General features: G+C 37.9%; 1 protein-coding gene across 1 annotated transcript in view; it reads right to left on the reverse strand.

Annotated features, from left to right (window-relative positions):
* LOC122788281 (proline-rich protein 29-like) overlaps nt 1-5,730 on the reverse strand; it is a 238,089-nt gene extending 232,359 nt beyond the window's left edge. The window contains exon 1 of the mRNA XM_044055346.1: nt 5,594-5,730. Within this exon, the coding sequence (XP_043911281.1) occupies nt 5,594-5,683 (90 nt within the window). The 5' untranslated portion in view covers nt 5,684-5,730. The remainder of the gene's footprint in view (nt 1-5,593) is intronic.
* Between the last annotated feature and the right edge of the window lie 10,689 nt (nt 5,731-16,419).

The following is a 16,419-nucleotide window of genomic DNA, read 5'->3' on the forward strand; positions in this document are numbered from 1 at the left end:
ATATGACATCAAAATAAATGTTAATACTCATACTCAATACTTTTTTATTTTATTTCATACAACCAATTAAGTAGGCATACTGAGTTCAAAAACTCATTCTAGCTGTAAAGTCAGCATGCATGAGCTACCTGTGTAATACAGTAGGAATATTTAATTCTGACTATACAGGTAGCTGAATTGCTTGAAACTCTGCATTCATAAGACTTCCGTATGTTCTGACAACTCATTCCACAAGGAGTCATGCTTCATCGATTTTTGGACATTGAGAAGCAAGACTCTGAAAAGTGTAAACATATAAAAAAATGATTTTACAGTAGGTAAGCCCTCCTGAGCTCCCATATGGGTGGCTTGTCTCCCAGCAACCTCTAACTTATATCTGGCATCTCTATGGCTGAACTACAATGGGGACTGTGAAAAAACAGTTTAGTGTAACACAGACTCTTATAACATAAACAGATGCTGTTTTGAGAAACTACAGTGAAAATAAATCACAAAAAAGCTGCTTACAGGAGAATGCTCAGTGGAGTATAAGTTTGCCATTTGCAATTTGCAACCAAAACCTCACAGCAAAATAACAAATCACTGGATACCTATTGGTAGAGAATGAAAATGTTGAAAAATGAAAAAAAATGTGGAACACAAGATTAAAAAACAAAATATTTTAATACATTGTTGAGCACTTCCTTCAATATAGACTTATCCAGAAAAATATAAAATATTGCAATATGTGTTTATAGAAGAGAGCTAACAAAAATGTGATCAGAAGACATGATTTATCTTCTTTGCTGAGATTTAAAGTGAAGAACACTCCTGAGGAAAATCACACGTCACTGAGACCTGACAAAGGAAAGACATTCAGCCTTAACTGCCATTTCAGTTCCTTTTTTCTAAATAATGACTTAACATCACAACTTCTGGCTGTTAATAGCATGTCATCTAAAACAAAAAAATTAAATTTTCAGAAACCTGTACATACAAGGGTATGTCTATATAAGACATTGTCACTTGTGTCGCTTTTAGGGTATGCAGATGTTGATAAATCCTCTCCTTCCATTTGCTAATTGTCTTGCCCACGTAGAATGTTTCACATATATCATAAATTGTCACTTACAGTACTTCTTTAGAAACAAATGTGTAGAGATTCTTATTGTCACTATAACATCTGAGTGTAATACAGAGTCTACTGTTAATGTATTTTCAATAGTGTCAGGACTCACAACCTGAAGTACCTTTTGCCATATTTGATGTAATGACATCTGTTTGTTATTGAATTTCAGTAATGTTTTCAAATTCTTGGGTATTTTGTTCACATATATGTTTAGGTTCAACTGGAGTTATCTGAGTGTGTGTGTTTGTGTGTGTGTTTTGTGTTTTGTGTGTGTGTGTGTGTGTGTGTGTGTGTGTGTGTGTGTGTGTGTGTGTGTGTGTGTGTGTGTGTGTGTGTGTGTGTGTGTGTGTGTGTGTGTGTGTGTGTGTGTGTGTGTGTGTGTGTGTGTGTTTGTATGGGTGCTCGTTGCAATGTTGCAATGCTTTCATTCCCTCTACCCACATTTGTACTCAGACTTCATGCAGTTGCTGTGCAGCTGGGCACACAGTAGCTATGGTCTCACTCAAGTCATATGAGCTCTTCTTTTCTTGGCATACAAGCTAATCTTACTTTATACTACTATCACTAGCCTTTCCACGGTGCTCACTTTAGAGTGCAAACTCTGCCAGCAAAGTGTGCCTAGCTGTGTATCCACCCCCCTTGAGAACTGTTTAGCTGCAGCCTTGCATTGTTGAAATTTTCAACCAGCCTGAAAAGTTCTGACATTTGGTTTGCTGCAAATAATATTTCCTGGACAGGAATGCTGATTTCCAATGTGAAACTTCTGTTTGGTATGAAGGAGAATGCTATTCCAGTCTAGGCTTACATTCATCACAAAGGAATAGAACCATGAGCGCTATAGCTTTAATCCAGTCCTAAGAGCTCATGGTCATAGCAACACTCCTGAACTATGATGAAGACGTGATGAGTACAGAGGGAAACAATGAGATTCAAAAAGACAGTCAGAACCAAGTTATAGGAACAATTTGTTCATCTGAGACATCTGCAAAGAACACCTGAAGGAACTAATGCAGAGCATGACAGAGGATCTCCAAGGTTTTATGATTATAATTCCCATAGTGCACTGAGTTTTAAATTTCAGAACACAGCCAGAAGAGTTGTTCAATGAAATATACCTGACATTGATAAGGAAACTGGTTCCACCTCCAGGGTACAAATCTAGGTGTGGCCAATCAGATGGGTAGCAGAGATAACTATTTGTTCAAACCTTAATCACTACATAATGGGAAAAAATAGATATTTTACCAAAGCCATGGACTCCTTGCTGACCCAGATATTGAAGTCATCCAAAAGTAAAAATTTGGACTAGTCAAAACTGTGGAAAACATTAAGTCTGTGAACTCCTGAAGAAAGATCCCTACATAAATGGATACTTGGGTCTTCAGTAGATGCTTGTTCCTGAACTCATAGTATACTAAAGGAATAATCCACCTATGATCTGAGACAAGTGCAGCAGAGAGTGATAAATCCTCTTCCCCTGCACTTTTGTCCAAATTGAGTCCTTGAATAATGAAAACACTGAAGGCCAAACTGCTACCAAGGCTGGACCAAAATAATTATCAAGCCAAGTCTCTGTTAATGAGTGCCAAGTCACAATCTTGCAGCAGATGTACGGTAATAGCCAACTTATCATGAAGTGACCTAGCATCATTGTATTGCACAAGGGTATGGGCCAAGGCAAAAGAGGTCACTCCATCTTCTCAAAGATAGCTCAGGGACCATGTCTGCATCTTCAACAGCTGCAGGACATGGAACAGCAGGTGTATGTTTCTGTTCATGAATTGTGTACTCAACATTACAATGGCAGAAATACCCTTTGCTTAGTACACCACACAGGCAGCAGTTATGGATTAAACGACTGTTCTTTTTCTTCTTTTATATTAAAACAGATGCAAGTATAAACATGTTACTGCTGCCACCATTTTGTTTGTGGAATGCACTAAATCCATGAGTGATCTGCCTCCAACTAGTTTTTAAAGATTAATAATTAGACAATTAAAATTTGTGGTACTGTGGTTGAACTAAATGTCATTGTCTATGTGGACCATAACAAACTGTGACAAGTTCTTAGAGTAATTGGGTTACTGGTTTATCTTATTTGTATCATGAGTAACCCGTATGCAGAATGAAAAGCCACAATTAGAACCAAGTATGGAAAAATGGCGCCTACAAGATTGGGAAAGGAGTACCTGTGGGCTGTATATTATTATCTAAAGTATTTAATTTTATATGCTGAATATATCATGTGAAATGCAGGGTTAAACAAATAAGATACTGGAATCAAAATTGCAGGGCTAATTATTAACAACTTCAGATATGCAGATGATACCACTCTAAAAACTGAAATGAGAAAGAATTGGCATGCCTGCTGATGAGGGAGAAAATAAAAGGTATAAAATCTGGCCTGTTGCCCCGTGTTAAAAAAATATATATAAATGACGCTTGCATTTCAGAAGGAAAGCTTTTACAAATCTGGATAAGATTTTAGACAGCAAAGACATCACATTATTAGCAAAGGTCCATAAAGTCATGGCTATAGTTTTCTCAGTAATAACATATGGCTGTGAGAGTTGGACTATAAGTAATGTTATGCACTGAAAAGTTGATGCCTTTCAACTGTGGTGTAGAAAAATAAAACTTCTGAGAATTCCTTGGTCTGCAGGAAGACTATGTCAGTGAAATACTTAAGGAAATAAATTGAGACCATTCAGTAGAATGCCTGATAGTAAAAATAAAACTCAAATACTTTGGACACATAATGTGAAGACAAGGCTTACTTACAGCAGACATTAATGCTGGGAAAGATTGAGGGCAAAAGAAGAAGGAGATGGCAAAGGCATGGATAGATAGATAGGTAATGAATATGAATTGGCAATTAATTAAAAAATTCAGTTCATGACAGACAGGCATGGCATGCTAAAGTCTTTGAGGTTAAAAAGAGATGGCTTTGACTAAATTACTAAACAACAATGCTGTTTCTGTAATGTAGAGGTTTTTGGTCCCACCTACACCTCAGCATCCTTAATTCTGGAGCAGGAAGGTGGCGTGATGCTACTTGTGGCTAATGTCTGCTAGCCCATCTTGGGAGGAGGAGTTGTTGATGGAGTCCTGCTGCAGTAGCTTCACATGTGGGAAATCCACATATCGTGGCTGCTGCAGCTTGACTCTTAGGGGTTGTGAGGTGAAGAGGTGATCAAGCACTGAGGCTGGACATCATGGAGACATGCACTCATGCTAAGTCCAGCAGAGCAGGTATGGCACTGTGCCTTCTAGCCAGTGGGGGGTGTTAAGAGGATATAAAAATCTCCTAACCCTACCCTTTGCCTGAATGATGACCATTGTCACTGTTTCTACCTCTCTTTTTTCATTGTCCTAGGATAGTGGAAGCTGGTAGGAATGAATAGGCCTTATGTGTTAGAGTTCGAAGGTCACTGGGAAACTGGAAGCACTCAGAACTGATGCCCTATTTTTTCAGCACAACTCCATTTTTAACTGGGTAAGCTCACAGGCAACATATGTCTCTTTTCAACTCTTTTCCAGGAGCTCTGAATAGATTAAGTAACTTGTTCAAAACTAGACAGTCTGCAAGTGATGACAGAATCTAACCCAGGACTAACAAGTAGGAACCTGTTAACAACTTTCAGCCCTAACCATCTCTCCTGTACTGCCAGAATAAACTCACTGACAACAAATGGTTTGTTAATACCAGCATAGTTTAGCAGCATGCTGGAGTGGTTAACATTATGAGTTTGACAGACACGAATTTAATGTTTGCACCCTTCTTGCCTCATTCCTAAAATAGTCTGTCTGTGTTTTATTTAATTTATTTAAACTACCACATAATAATGTTATTTCTTGCAAACAGACTTCTGTGTATAGTGGACATTTAGAAGGAATATAATCAAACCTTAAGGAGTTAAACATTAATTTTATATTTGGCTATTAAAATGTAGCTCATAGAAAATGTTATGCAGCAGTATATAACTGACAATGACAAACATTAATGAAAGATACATGTTGCTTATTCCTTTCGGTTCCCAGTGTTGTATGTCTCTCTCTCTCTCTCTCTCTCTCTCTCTCTCTCTCTGTATATATCAGTTAAGACTCCAATTAAGTTTAAGTATCTGTAGAGCTTAATTGCAACCCAAAGTCATCTCCAGACAAACTTTTTACCTGAAACCAAAAGCTTGCATTTTTAGTGACATAATTGTACCTTGCCTGGAGTATAATTGTAATTTTTGTCACAACATTGTCACATTTATTCAGGAGAGGGAAATGAATACAGCTGATTTAATTAGGAACAAAATATCTGACATATTATATTGCACCAGTAGTAAGCAATGTACAACAGATATACAACTCAAGATCAAATATACATGGAACTACACATAAATACGACATTCGTCTGAGTTAGTAGAATGTATAACTTACTTTTTAAAAGTCATAATGCACAGAGATGTAAATATTCAATTGTGATGTTCTTACCATGTAAGGGATCATTTGAACCCCTGAAGAATTCAGTTTCCAAGGATAGTCAGCATATAAACTATTCCCAGCACTTAACGGAAAAGACATGTTTTCACTTTTGGCTCTGGATGTCTTTTGTGCACTCAAGTGTTGGTGACTTTTCTTCTCATTGCCTCTCCAGGTGGGAAACAACAGAACCCATGTTGCTATGGCAACTAATTGCAAACTAAAGATTGTATTTAATAATCAGGTTAATAGCCATGGCTACAATCACCTGATGGCCATTCATTACACTAATGTTAAGTCAATGTTCATTTCTTGAGGAATGGAATTAGATAAGACACAAGATTTAAAAGTTAACCAAATATCAGTAAGTCAGTGCCATGCAAGCGCTTGTCAAAGTGATGATAACACTATAAAGAAAGTTTTGAGAACAGTTTCCCCATTCATTTTCTGTTCTGTAATTGACGTGAAAAGCAATTTGTTCCATTTTATGACCACCGTGTGTTAGAAATGCCTGCCTTACAAAGGAATGTGATGGTGACACATAACATAGAAAGGGTGGCACTAGCGTGTGAAGACCTACTCTTAGAAAACATTACTTTGTACTTCGCCTGTCAGATGACATGAAAACATATCACCCTCCTTAACTGCTTCAGCACTGTTACTATGAATGGCAAATTGATTTCTATGTTTAGAAACATGAAGCATACTTAAACATTTTATAAACAATTCCTTTTAGTCAATAATCTTGAAACCCTGAGCCCAGTAGATGGAAACAGCAAAGACCATTATCTAGTAATTCATCTTTTTTTACCACTGTTAGGCCACTAAATAGGGCTCAGAAGGCATGTGTCTGTTTTCAGGTGACATGAAAGCATAATAAACGGGGGAGAAACACTCCTCTCATACGTTTTATGAGGAGGATTGTGGGAATTAAACTCAGGTCTGCAGGAATTGTTTACTTGCAGTTTGTTTTTTTGCAGTGATTCAGACAAGTAGCAGGTTTAGCTGGAGGCAGCTCTGCCTGAACATATTTATATCATGGCTAATGTTATTTATTTCCATCCCTCAAATTCTTAGCTAATACTGATGCAGATTACATAGCAAGATCCAGCTGGCAGAGCTCAGAAGGTCATTTCTGTTTTTCTGTGTTATCCGTATCTATATATCATTGAAGGTATTGCCAAAGTGTCTGCATAACTAGAGCAAACCACCATCTTATGTTTCCTATGTCTGGATGAGCCTGCCAAATTCTGGCAGTGGGGGCAAGAAATCATTTTAGAAAGGCGTTTTTGATGAACAATAGATAACCAGTTAATTTGTTAATTTCATTTTTGTTTTATCAATTTATTTACACTTTGTTGACCAGGTTAGTCTCATTAGGCCAATGGCCTCTTTGCAGGGGATGCCTGACAAGGTATCCATATTGATTAGGTGAAATTTGTACATGGCACAGGAGAACTTCCCCTATTCTTTTCTATAAGTACTGGGGGGACTTTTACATTCACCTGAGCTACCATCAACTCAGGCAGATGGGACCTCAGTTTAATGCCTCATCAGAAGAACAGAACACTCAAGAGTGCAGACCCACCCCCTTATGCTGTACTGTATTGTCAGTATTGGAAAATTAATTCAAATATGTGGGGTGGGAATAGGACTCACTACCTTAATTAATTTATTTATTTATTTATTTTATTTTACATTTGTTAACCGGGATAGTTCAACTGGATACATGTCCATTTTCAGTGGATGCCCGGGGGAGAAAAGCTCCAAAGAAACACATGCAAGACATACAAACAATCTATTTTACATGTTTCTAGTATATTCAACCAGACAATCTAGATGAGCACACATTATTCATTCCTTCATAGGTTCATAGGTAAGTACTAGGCTATCAGCCCAAGGGCCTACGTAAGCCTAGCCAGCAAGGTTCCATAGCTTACGCCACCCAAGAAAGTTATTTTCCTGTGGAACTGTCCAGCAGAGACACAGAAGTGATCCCTGGGGTGTATTTCCTATTTCCCATCCACTCATCAAGATTTTTCTTGAAGAGTGCTAATGAAGAACTTTGCTTGACATAGATGGGTAGCCTGTTCCAGAGTATAGGAATTCTCTGGGACAGGAAGATATTCTGCAAGCGTATCCTGTTCACAAAGACATATATAATGGTCAATACATTTACAAACAATAAAGTATGTTAAATATCTATCTAGAGTCACAAATATCTATCTAGAGTTAAATATCTATCTTAAGCACCAAAGGCAACCTGTTTGTCTACTGAGATTATAATTTCCATCAAGTTAGATCTTTTCTGTTCAAGCAAACATACCAGTGGACACACTACAAATCAGTTTTTGTGGTCAGTATTTATGTTTACTTACATAGCAGAAACTCACTGTCCAATATGATAGAGCAAGACTGCTTGAATTGTTCTAGAATAATGGTTGAGGGGCAACCATGAAATCATGGCTTTTTAGTGAACACAGAATAACAGAGCTCAGCAGAACACCTAGGGGTAGCACTGCATACACAGATGGCGCAGACCTGAAAATATTATTTAACTTAAAAGATACCTTACATTGATTTTTGCCACCTTTGCCCCAATCACATTGCTTTCATGCAATTCATTACTGTAAGTTTAGTAACAGTGAAAACTTTTTACTGCATGCTTAAAAGACATGTTTTCAGTAGTACAATGAAAGCAAAACATGCCATTAGCATATTTTGTTTTAACTGTCATCTACGCCATGACATTCTGTGTCCCTTAAACTATTTATATATAGCAGACAGAGGCAGATCTGTATATGAGCATACCAACGAACGCATTCTGTGTAGCAGCTCAAATTCTACATGACAAATGATCCATAGCACCTACTTTCCTCGGATATCTCAAAGAAAATGCATTCATTTTACTCCTACTAGTTTATTTCAGTAGTCAGAAAATCAGAAAAGGAACAGATAGCAGTTCACTATTCATCCCTGTAGCATTAAGTATTAAAGCTTTGCCCTCACATTTCTTCTTCTTCTTCTGTTTTTGCTTATACCGGTTAGGGGTCGCCACAGTGACTCACCCATCTGCTCATGATTGGCAGCGAAGTTTTACACTGTCGAGTTGCCAGCCCGGTGCCCAGCCTTCCACAGAAGGCACACACAAGCATGCACTCACGCCTAGGGCCAATTTAGAGCTCAGGTAATCACTACAATGTCATATTGGGTCTACTGTATGTGTTCAACACACATTTGCTACAGGCACACTTTCTTGCTGACACTCACTCATTTCAGTAAGTGCTCTAGCTCCTATAAATTTTTTCCTGTTATGTTAACTATCCCTACAAGAATCCTGATCCTAACTGTAAAACTTCCCATCCAGTGCCTAACTCTAACGTCCCATTTACTCCCTAAACTTCAAGTCCCCTTCACCCTCCTGTCCACAATTGCTTCCTAAACCTAAAATCCCCTGCCTTCCTCCTTAAACCTAAAATTCCCTTCTCCCACCTGTCCTTGATTGCTCCCTAAAACTAAAAATGCCTGTGTCCTCCCTAACCCTAAAGTTCCCATCGTTCCCTAAACCTAAAATCCCCCAACCCTAAAGTTTGTGCTGCACTCCCTGTCCCCTCCCAACCTAAGAACCCTTACCTGGGTCCAATACTTGATATGAGAACTTGCTTGCCTCTCCTAAGACACAAGCAGATAGTACAGCACCTGCATCACTGAACTCTCATTTGAATTCAAGCACAAGCAGTTGTTTGCATGGGCTTATAGATGTTTGAGTCCCTGGCTGCAAGTTCCTGGAATTTGAGCAGCTAGGGCTCGCCTCAAGCAGCTGTCAACATCACTTTGGTCTTTGACAAACATCTCAATGTAGGTTCAAGCAGGCAATACTCTCTACTGGTCAAGTTATTACATCAGGGAAGTAAATAGTGTGGGAAGAAATAGCCAGGGAATTGTTATGGCTAGGCTTGTATAGGCCCTAGGGCCGATAGCCTATTACCAACCTATGAACCTAATCAGGTGCATGACTTATGTAGTCATTTAAGTACATCTATCTATCTGTATATCTGTCTTTATTCTTTACTTCTCACAGACTGAATAGCATTTATTATATCAAGTTGTCTCTTTCAGTCATCCATATATCTTACAGCACCATTAATTTACCGTATGTGAGTCAAATCAAAATTCATTTTTGTACACTGCCAACTGTTCATGTATGTATGTAAATATAAACTGTCTGTTATGTGGTTGGAGTCATACCTAAAATGCGTTTTTGGGTCAGTGCTGACACCTGGTTAGCAAATATATATATAGATAAATAAAAATGCTGAAGAGTCTGAATCCAATTTGATGTAGAGCTTGAATGACATATTATATTATGGTGCCACAAAATATGCATATAATTCCCACATTTAATTTGGTAAAACACATGGAGCTGAGGATTCAAGTAGGAAATAATGGGATTTAATGTATTTAATGAATAGTCGGTCTTTCTCTATCCGTTTCAACAATAAAAGTATATCTGAAGATGTCTAAGCTTATTTTCAGTCTTGAAAATTAATTGTATTCTTTCCCATGTGTTCTTAAATTAATCTGTTTATGTTACCCTTTCTTACCTTGAGATAATAATGCATTGACTATACTAAAATACCGTCTGCCTTACTAAATTTAAACAGTAGGGGGAGCAGTGAGAATGGTAGGAAAATTCAAATAGAACTCATGTTATACACAAGGAAAAAATGTTGACAATGTGTACAAGTTTTACAGACAGAAAGCAGTCACTTCTGTGTAAACCAGCATATGAAGCCTGACCTGAGGAGGCATGTCAGAGACAATTACCGCTAACTCTAGAATGATTTCTGGGGAGGAGTTCCAGGCAACTTTAAGTGGAAGAAGAAATTTTTGGAAGAGTGAAGTAGAGGAAGGCTGTTGAACCTGTGTTGTCTGCATTGCCATAGCTCTTAAGCAATCAGGGACAAATTTCAAAAGAATCAGGGACAAATCCAGAAATAATCAGGGACAATCTGGGATACTTTCAAAATATTAGTACTATTAACTTAAGACATTGACAGAAAAAGTGAATGTGAATTAGTATATATTTTTTGAAGTAAAAGAAGTCTATATTTATTGTTGTGATGACCCTCCACATTTGAGCCAGTAATCAAGGAGCCTCAGTCCTCCCCACTGGTTCCTGTGAGGAACATTCACTGGGAGGATAACAGGAACACACCCAGTATTTCAAGATGCAGCTCTCTGTATCAAGAACAATCAAGCACAATTTCCCTTAACAGCACACAGGAACACAGTCAGTCTGGGGCTGGTTCCTCTCTCTCTCTCTCTCTCTAGATTCCCAATAGGACTACCCACTGGTACAGCTATAGAGTTGAGTTCTTAGTCAGGGTTCCAAGCCAAGTCTTCCAACACTCTCTCTGTCTAACCAGTGCATCATGTTCCTGCCCAAGTAGCTGACACTCATGCTCTTTGAGATTTGATTTGCACACACACACACACACACACACACACACACACACACACACACACACACACACACACACACACACACACACACACACACACACACACACACGCACACGCACACGCACACAGACACACACACACACCTGGGAAAGGCTGGCGCAGGTTTAATAGCTATGCCCCCTTCTGCCCAGACTATAAGGTAGTTAACACTGCCACCAGAACCCCTTGCCAGCTACTTTAAGACCCTTAACAAAGGGTCTCCAATTTACTGAGCGAAATTAATATTAATACAAATAGTAGTTTGACCCAGAGAAAGGCTATTAGGAGTGGCCCACACAGTGTCACCAAATAAATAAGCAAATACTCTCAAAACTTAAATATCTCTACAGAGATCAGCCACAATGTTGTTGTTCTTCTTTCAGCTTTTCCCGGTTAGGGGTCGCCACAGTGGAACTCCGGTCCGCTAATAATTGGCAGTAGATTTTTATGGTGCCAAGGTGCTAGCTCGACGCCCAACCTTCAACGAAGGCACGCCCATTCATGCATGTCTTTCGAATGCCACTCGACTGCGGGGAGGACATGCAAACTCCACACAGAATGTGCTCCAGCTGAGAATCGAACGGAAGAACCTCTTGCTGTAAGGCGACAATCCTACCGCTGCACCACCCTGGCTTCTCAGAGATCAGCCACAATGAAAGGTTTAAATATATTTAATAATAAATAATAAAACAACAAGACAATACTGATTATCAATTCACAGTGACATCAGAGTTCAAAATCACAAGAAATATTTAAAATAACATTGCAGGACAAACTCAGACAAATAAAAAAAAACATCTAAACTAAGCTTCACTATATTCCTGACCGAATCTAAGAGAATTATACTATTTCCTACTTACTTAATAGAGAAAGGCAGATGATGTGGTGAATGGTCCTTCTTGTTGTCAGGCCCAAGACAGAATACAGAATGCCTGGTCTCATTAAAAGATATCTAAAATATTATCTGTGGGATAGCTTGCAGAATGACATCACTTTTGGTCATCTGACTTCTAGTTCCCATGCAAATCTCCCATTGCTGGAAGCTGGCAGGATTTAGTACCTACATGTAAACACACACACACGCACACAGACACACACACACACACACACACACACACACACACACACACACACACACACACACACACACACACACACACACACACACACACACACACACACACACACACACAGACATTTGCTCAGATCTGTGGTAGGTGCTGGAAGTCATAAAACAATTGCATACCCCCACACTTCCAGAGTAGTAATTAGTTCATCCCAAAGACAATACAGAAAGCTTTCTAGTACAGACTTTGTGTCTCTGACTGGATTGAAACCTGTGAGATAGTATCTTTATGGACTAGGCTATAAAGTGATTTAATTTCAGGTATATTTTAAAGTTTGCTGGACTGAGGTCAGCATTCTGTTTTCCAGTTTCCTCTGTTAAAACAGATAAATTCAGTTACAATAGTGCATGTACATTTCTGTTCTCTCCAGTAGGGCACACTGTGGATGCATTTCCAACACAAGCACTTTACAAATACCTTTTCATCACAAACATCTGTACATATCAGTTTGATTTTTTGATATACACATGACGCACAGGTCTAATACATTTGCCATACAACATCTTGTATAATCAGTCTGGTATTCACAAATAACATAATTATTTACAAAATTCCAACTAGCTGTGCTCTCAGTACCCCCTATCTTCACAATTGTCAGTATTTCTTAAGGGACATTCTCCACCTTATCTCCAAATGTCATCAGTTTTAGGAGGAATTAAAAGAGACAGAGATAAAATTTGAGTGAAACTCCGGGACATTTGAGAGTTTATGTATTGCATTTCTGGCAAGCTGATGAGGATCTCTGTCTGTGATTTGTTATTATTTGTCTGCCTATGGATTGTTACTATTTGTCTATGGATTGTTACTATTTGTCTGCCTATGGATTGTTATTATCTGTCTGTCTAGGGATAGTTATTATTTGTCTGTCTATGAATTGTTACTATTTGTCTATGAATTGTTACTATTTGGCTGTCTATGGATTGTTACTCTTTGTACTGTAAAGGTGAGTACCTATGAGCCTTGGAGAATTTATAAGTAGATTTTAAAGATTCTTTGGGTATGCTGAGTTGCATGGGAAAGAAGCCATCCTGCACTATTTTCCATAAACCATTAAGTACAGTTTTAAAGACTGCATTCCATTTATGTTTCTTGTTTCTACCTGTTTTGCCTTAAAAAGTATGATTTTGTTCACCTCCTTAGTAAATAAACCTCTGCTCAATCCTGAAAAATTAGTAGATACATTTGTTTCTGTGACTATAACTGAACTTGTTTGGCAAAAAAATTGCAAAGGGGCGATTTTCAATCCCTACTATTAACTATAGAGAAAGTACTACAGTTTGTGCTTCAGAAATAATGTTTACTATGTGCTTTAAATGGGGGGTGGTATACACTCCCACAAATTCCAGTAATTCAGAGTTTGAAAAAGCCCTATAAAAATATTCAATCCATGAAGTGCTCAGATCAGAGTTTTTATAGCATAATCTCATGCAAGTCTGAAAAGGTGCCATTGTGCACTTCTACTCTGTCTGCGGGCTACAAATGTTCTGTTTGGTAGGAAAATAGAAGTGTTTATTAAAACATTAATGAAGGCCTCCTCAGGTACTAGTGCATATCTAAGACAAATGGCAGAAAACCATTCAACTTCTATTGTAGCTTCCAATCAGCAGCCACAAACCACTAATTAACACCTGCAAAACTTATCTACTGGTAACAATCAGTAGTTACTTAGCCTCTAGGAAAGATGTAATGTCAAGAGTGCAACCACTGAGCAACATTTAGTTACTTGGTGACAACAAGTTGTTGCAACAGAGCGGCAGAGAGTTTTCATAATCAGCCAGGCACTTGTGCCCATGAGAACCAGTTTACCACTGAAAATAACACTGAGCAGATGATGATATTGACACCTATCTTGTGGCCATCAAGAGGTACAAGACAGAGCTCATCCTCACCTGACTGGGCTCTAAATTTATCTACGCATCTTACATGGGACTCTCTGAATGTCTACATGTACATGGATAATACAGATGCCATGATTACCAAAAACTGAAAAAGGAACTTTAGCTAGAGCAAGCATAGGCAGATAATTTTGATCATTGGCCATTCACCAAGAACGAATCAGTAATGGTCACAAGTTGCTGATTTTAATTACATAATGAGACTGTGGTTAGAACCTAATGTGATTTATGCAGGACAACTTCTAGATTTAAGAGAGCTTTACGTGACAATTTATGAAAACATGTTTTTCAAAATTATGTGCAATCTTCAGAATAAATAGTTACCTTGGTAGGATATTTGTCATTTTTTTCAAAGCACAAATCTTAAGCCAGACCTGTATACAGCAATGGCTACTAACAACCCTTCACTTACATATGTGCTTGTACGCAAACACAATAAGCATGAGTCTAGGCCAGTGAGTAAACAAAAACATTGTTATCTGAACAAATTTAATTTCTATGTTTTAAGACAAAAGGACAAAATAGGAAAGTATTGCACAGTTTCTAATAATACCACTGCACTGGTAAAATGTACAAACAACAGCTGTTAAGCAACCTGTATCTAAAGATGAACCAATGGAATGTGCTTAGCCTGTCTGTTTAGCTTCTAGAAATGTAGAATCTACCTTTTGCCATTGCATTACTGACAAACTTATTGAATGCACTTTTTTGTAGAGTGAGGGGAATTACAAGCATTGTTGGATTCAAGAAATGTGATTATGTAAGAAAAGAATATGTGTATGAACCTAAAACTACTACCAACAAAAAAATTGAACTAGTTTATATTAATGGAGGCAAGAAAGAATAAATTAGAAATACAGTCTATTCTAAATGACATATAAGACCCAGTTGCATTAGTGCCTTATCTAAAATGTAATTGGATACGTAAGCAGGGCATTCCCCATTTCAGTGAGTTATGGAAATATCTAGGTGGTAGCAAACTAGAAGTACTAATAGAGATGTATAGCCCCAATAAAGACAAAGCTGTAGAAATATTAGTTTAAAATTTAGTAAAGCTGGATCTTGTGGAAGATAAATCTAAAAGTGAGCCTGAGCAAAACACTCCAGTGGGTAAGAATATGAATGGAGTAAGTACAAAACCAGACAGGGAAGGGTTCATGGTTAATCAAACTGCAAAAAAACTATCAGTAGTCAAAGCACAGTGAAATTTCAGTACAGAGACTGATGAAATGTGGTTTATAGTGCTTGGAAAGGAAACAAATGTAGAAACCTGGAAGAAGGAAGATAAACTCTGTGATGAGCAAACAGAAAGAAAGGAAGGTAGACGGTTTTAAAAAATAAAACAAACAATTACATAAATGGGATGTTAATACTAGAATAAGTAGAACTAGAAATAAGGTGAGACAGCAAACCCACAATATATCAAAATGAGGAGAATTTCCTCAAGAGTTGCCATTTTTACAGAAAGAGTTTGGTGAAGGAGAGAAAGCAGTACCTGTCTTGTAAAAGATAAAACAGTGCCCTCACCCTCATTCAAGGTTACAGAAGAGAGTAACACCAATGTATCAGTCATTTCAATTGTACAACCCCCACTGGGTTTATAACATTTTTAAGTAGGGCTTTTGAAACAACAAGAACTGAAGGGTAGACCACTGAAAAGAACAGTCCTATTTCATTCCCATATTCTGAATTAAAAATTACTTGCTTTTCAAAGTAACTAAAGAGTGAGAACAAGAAACAAACCAGTTATTGGTGCCATTTTTTTGAAATCTCATAATGAAGCTGACCCATAGACACATTTTGGGTAGATGTTTAGGCACATAAAGCAAAGGCTAGGATTTTAACTAGGCCTTACTCGTTTAGTGTCATGAAGGAAAACAAAACTATCTGTGTAGTTTACCCAGAATGCCAGAAGGCAGCATCTAATGCAGTGTTTAGAAGGCACTTGATACCCTTACCTGTAAGAGATGTCCCATTTGAATGACTAGGTATGGACCTTATGGTTCCCCATGTGACGTCAGCACAAGTCATCTGTGGATACATCATGATGATAACCGATTATACCACAAAGTTCCCAGAAACATCTCCCCTAAAATGAATAAAAGTTAAGTCTAGACTAAAAGAAGTGGTACAACTATTTTTATGGTCAGAATTCATTGAAAAATCCTTTTGGATTGTGGCACACCATTGAAATCTAGATTAATGAGTGAAGTGGCTGAGAACTTTTGTATACCGCCTTCAATCAGACGGGCTCATGGGAAGCCTTTTTAAGAAATGCTTTGTACAGGTATAGAATAAGGTGGGTGAAACT

This window comes from Protopterus annectens, chromosome 13.part0, assembly GCF_019279795.1.
Source record: "Protopterus annectens isolate FY-2018-M chromosome 13.part0, PAN1.0, whole genome shotgun sequence".
Taxonomy (NCBI): domain Eukaryota; kingdom Metazoa; phylum Chordata; order Ceratodontiformes; family Protopteridae; genus Protopterus; species Protopterus annectens.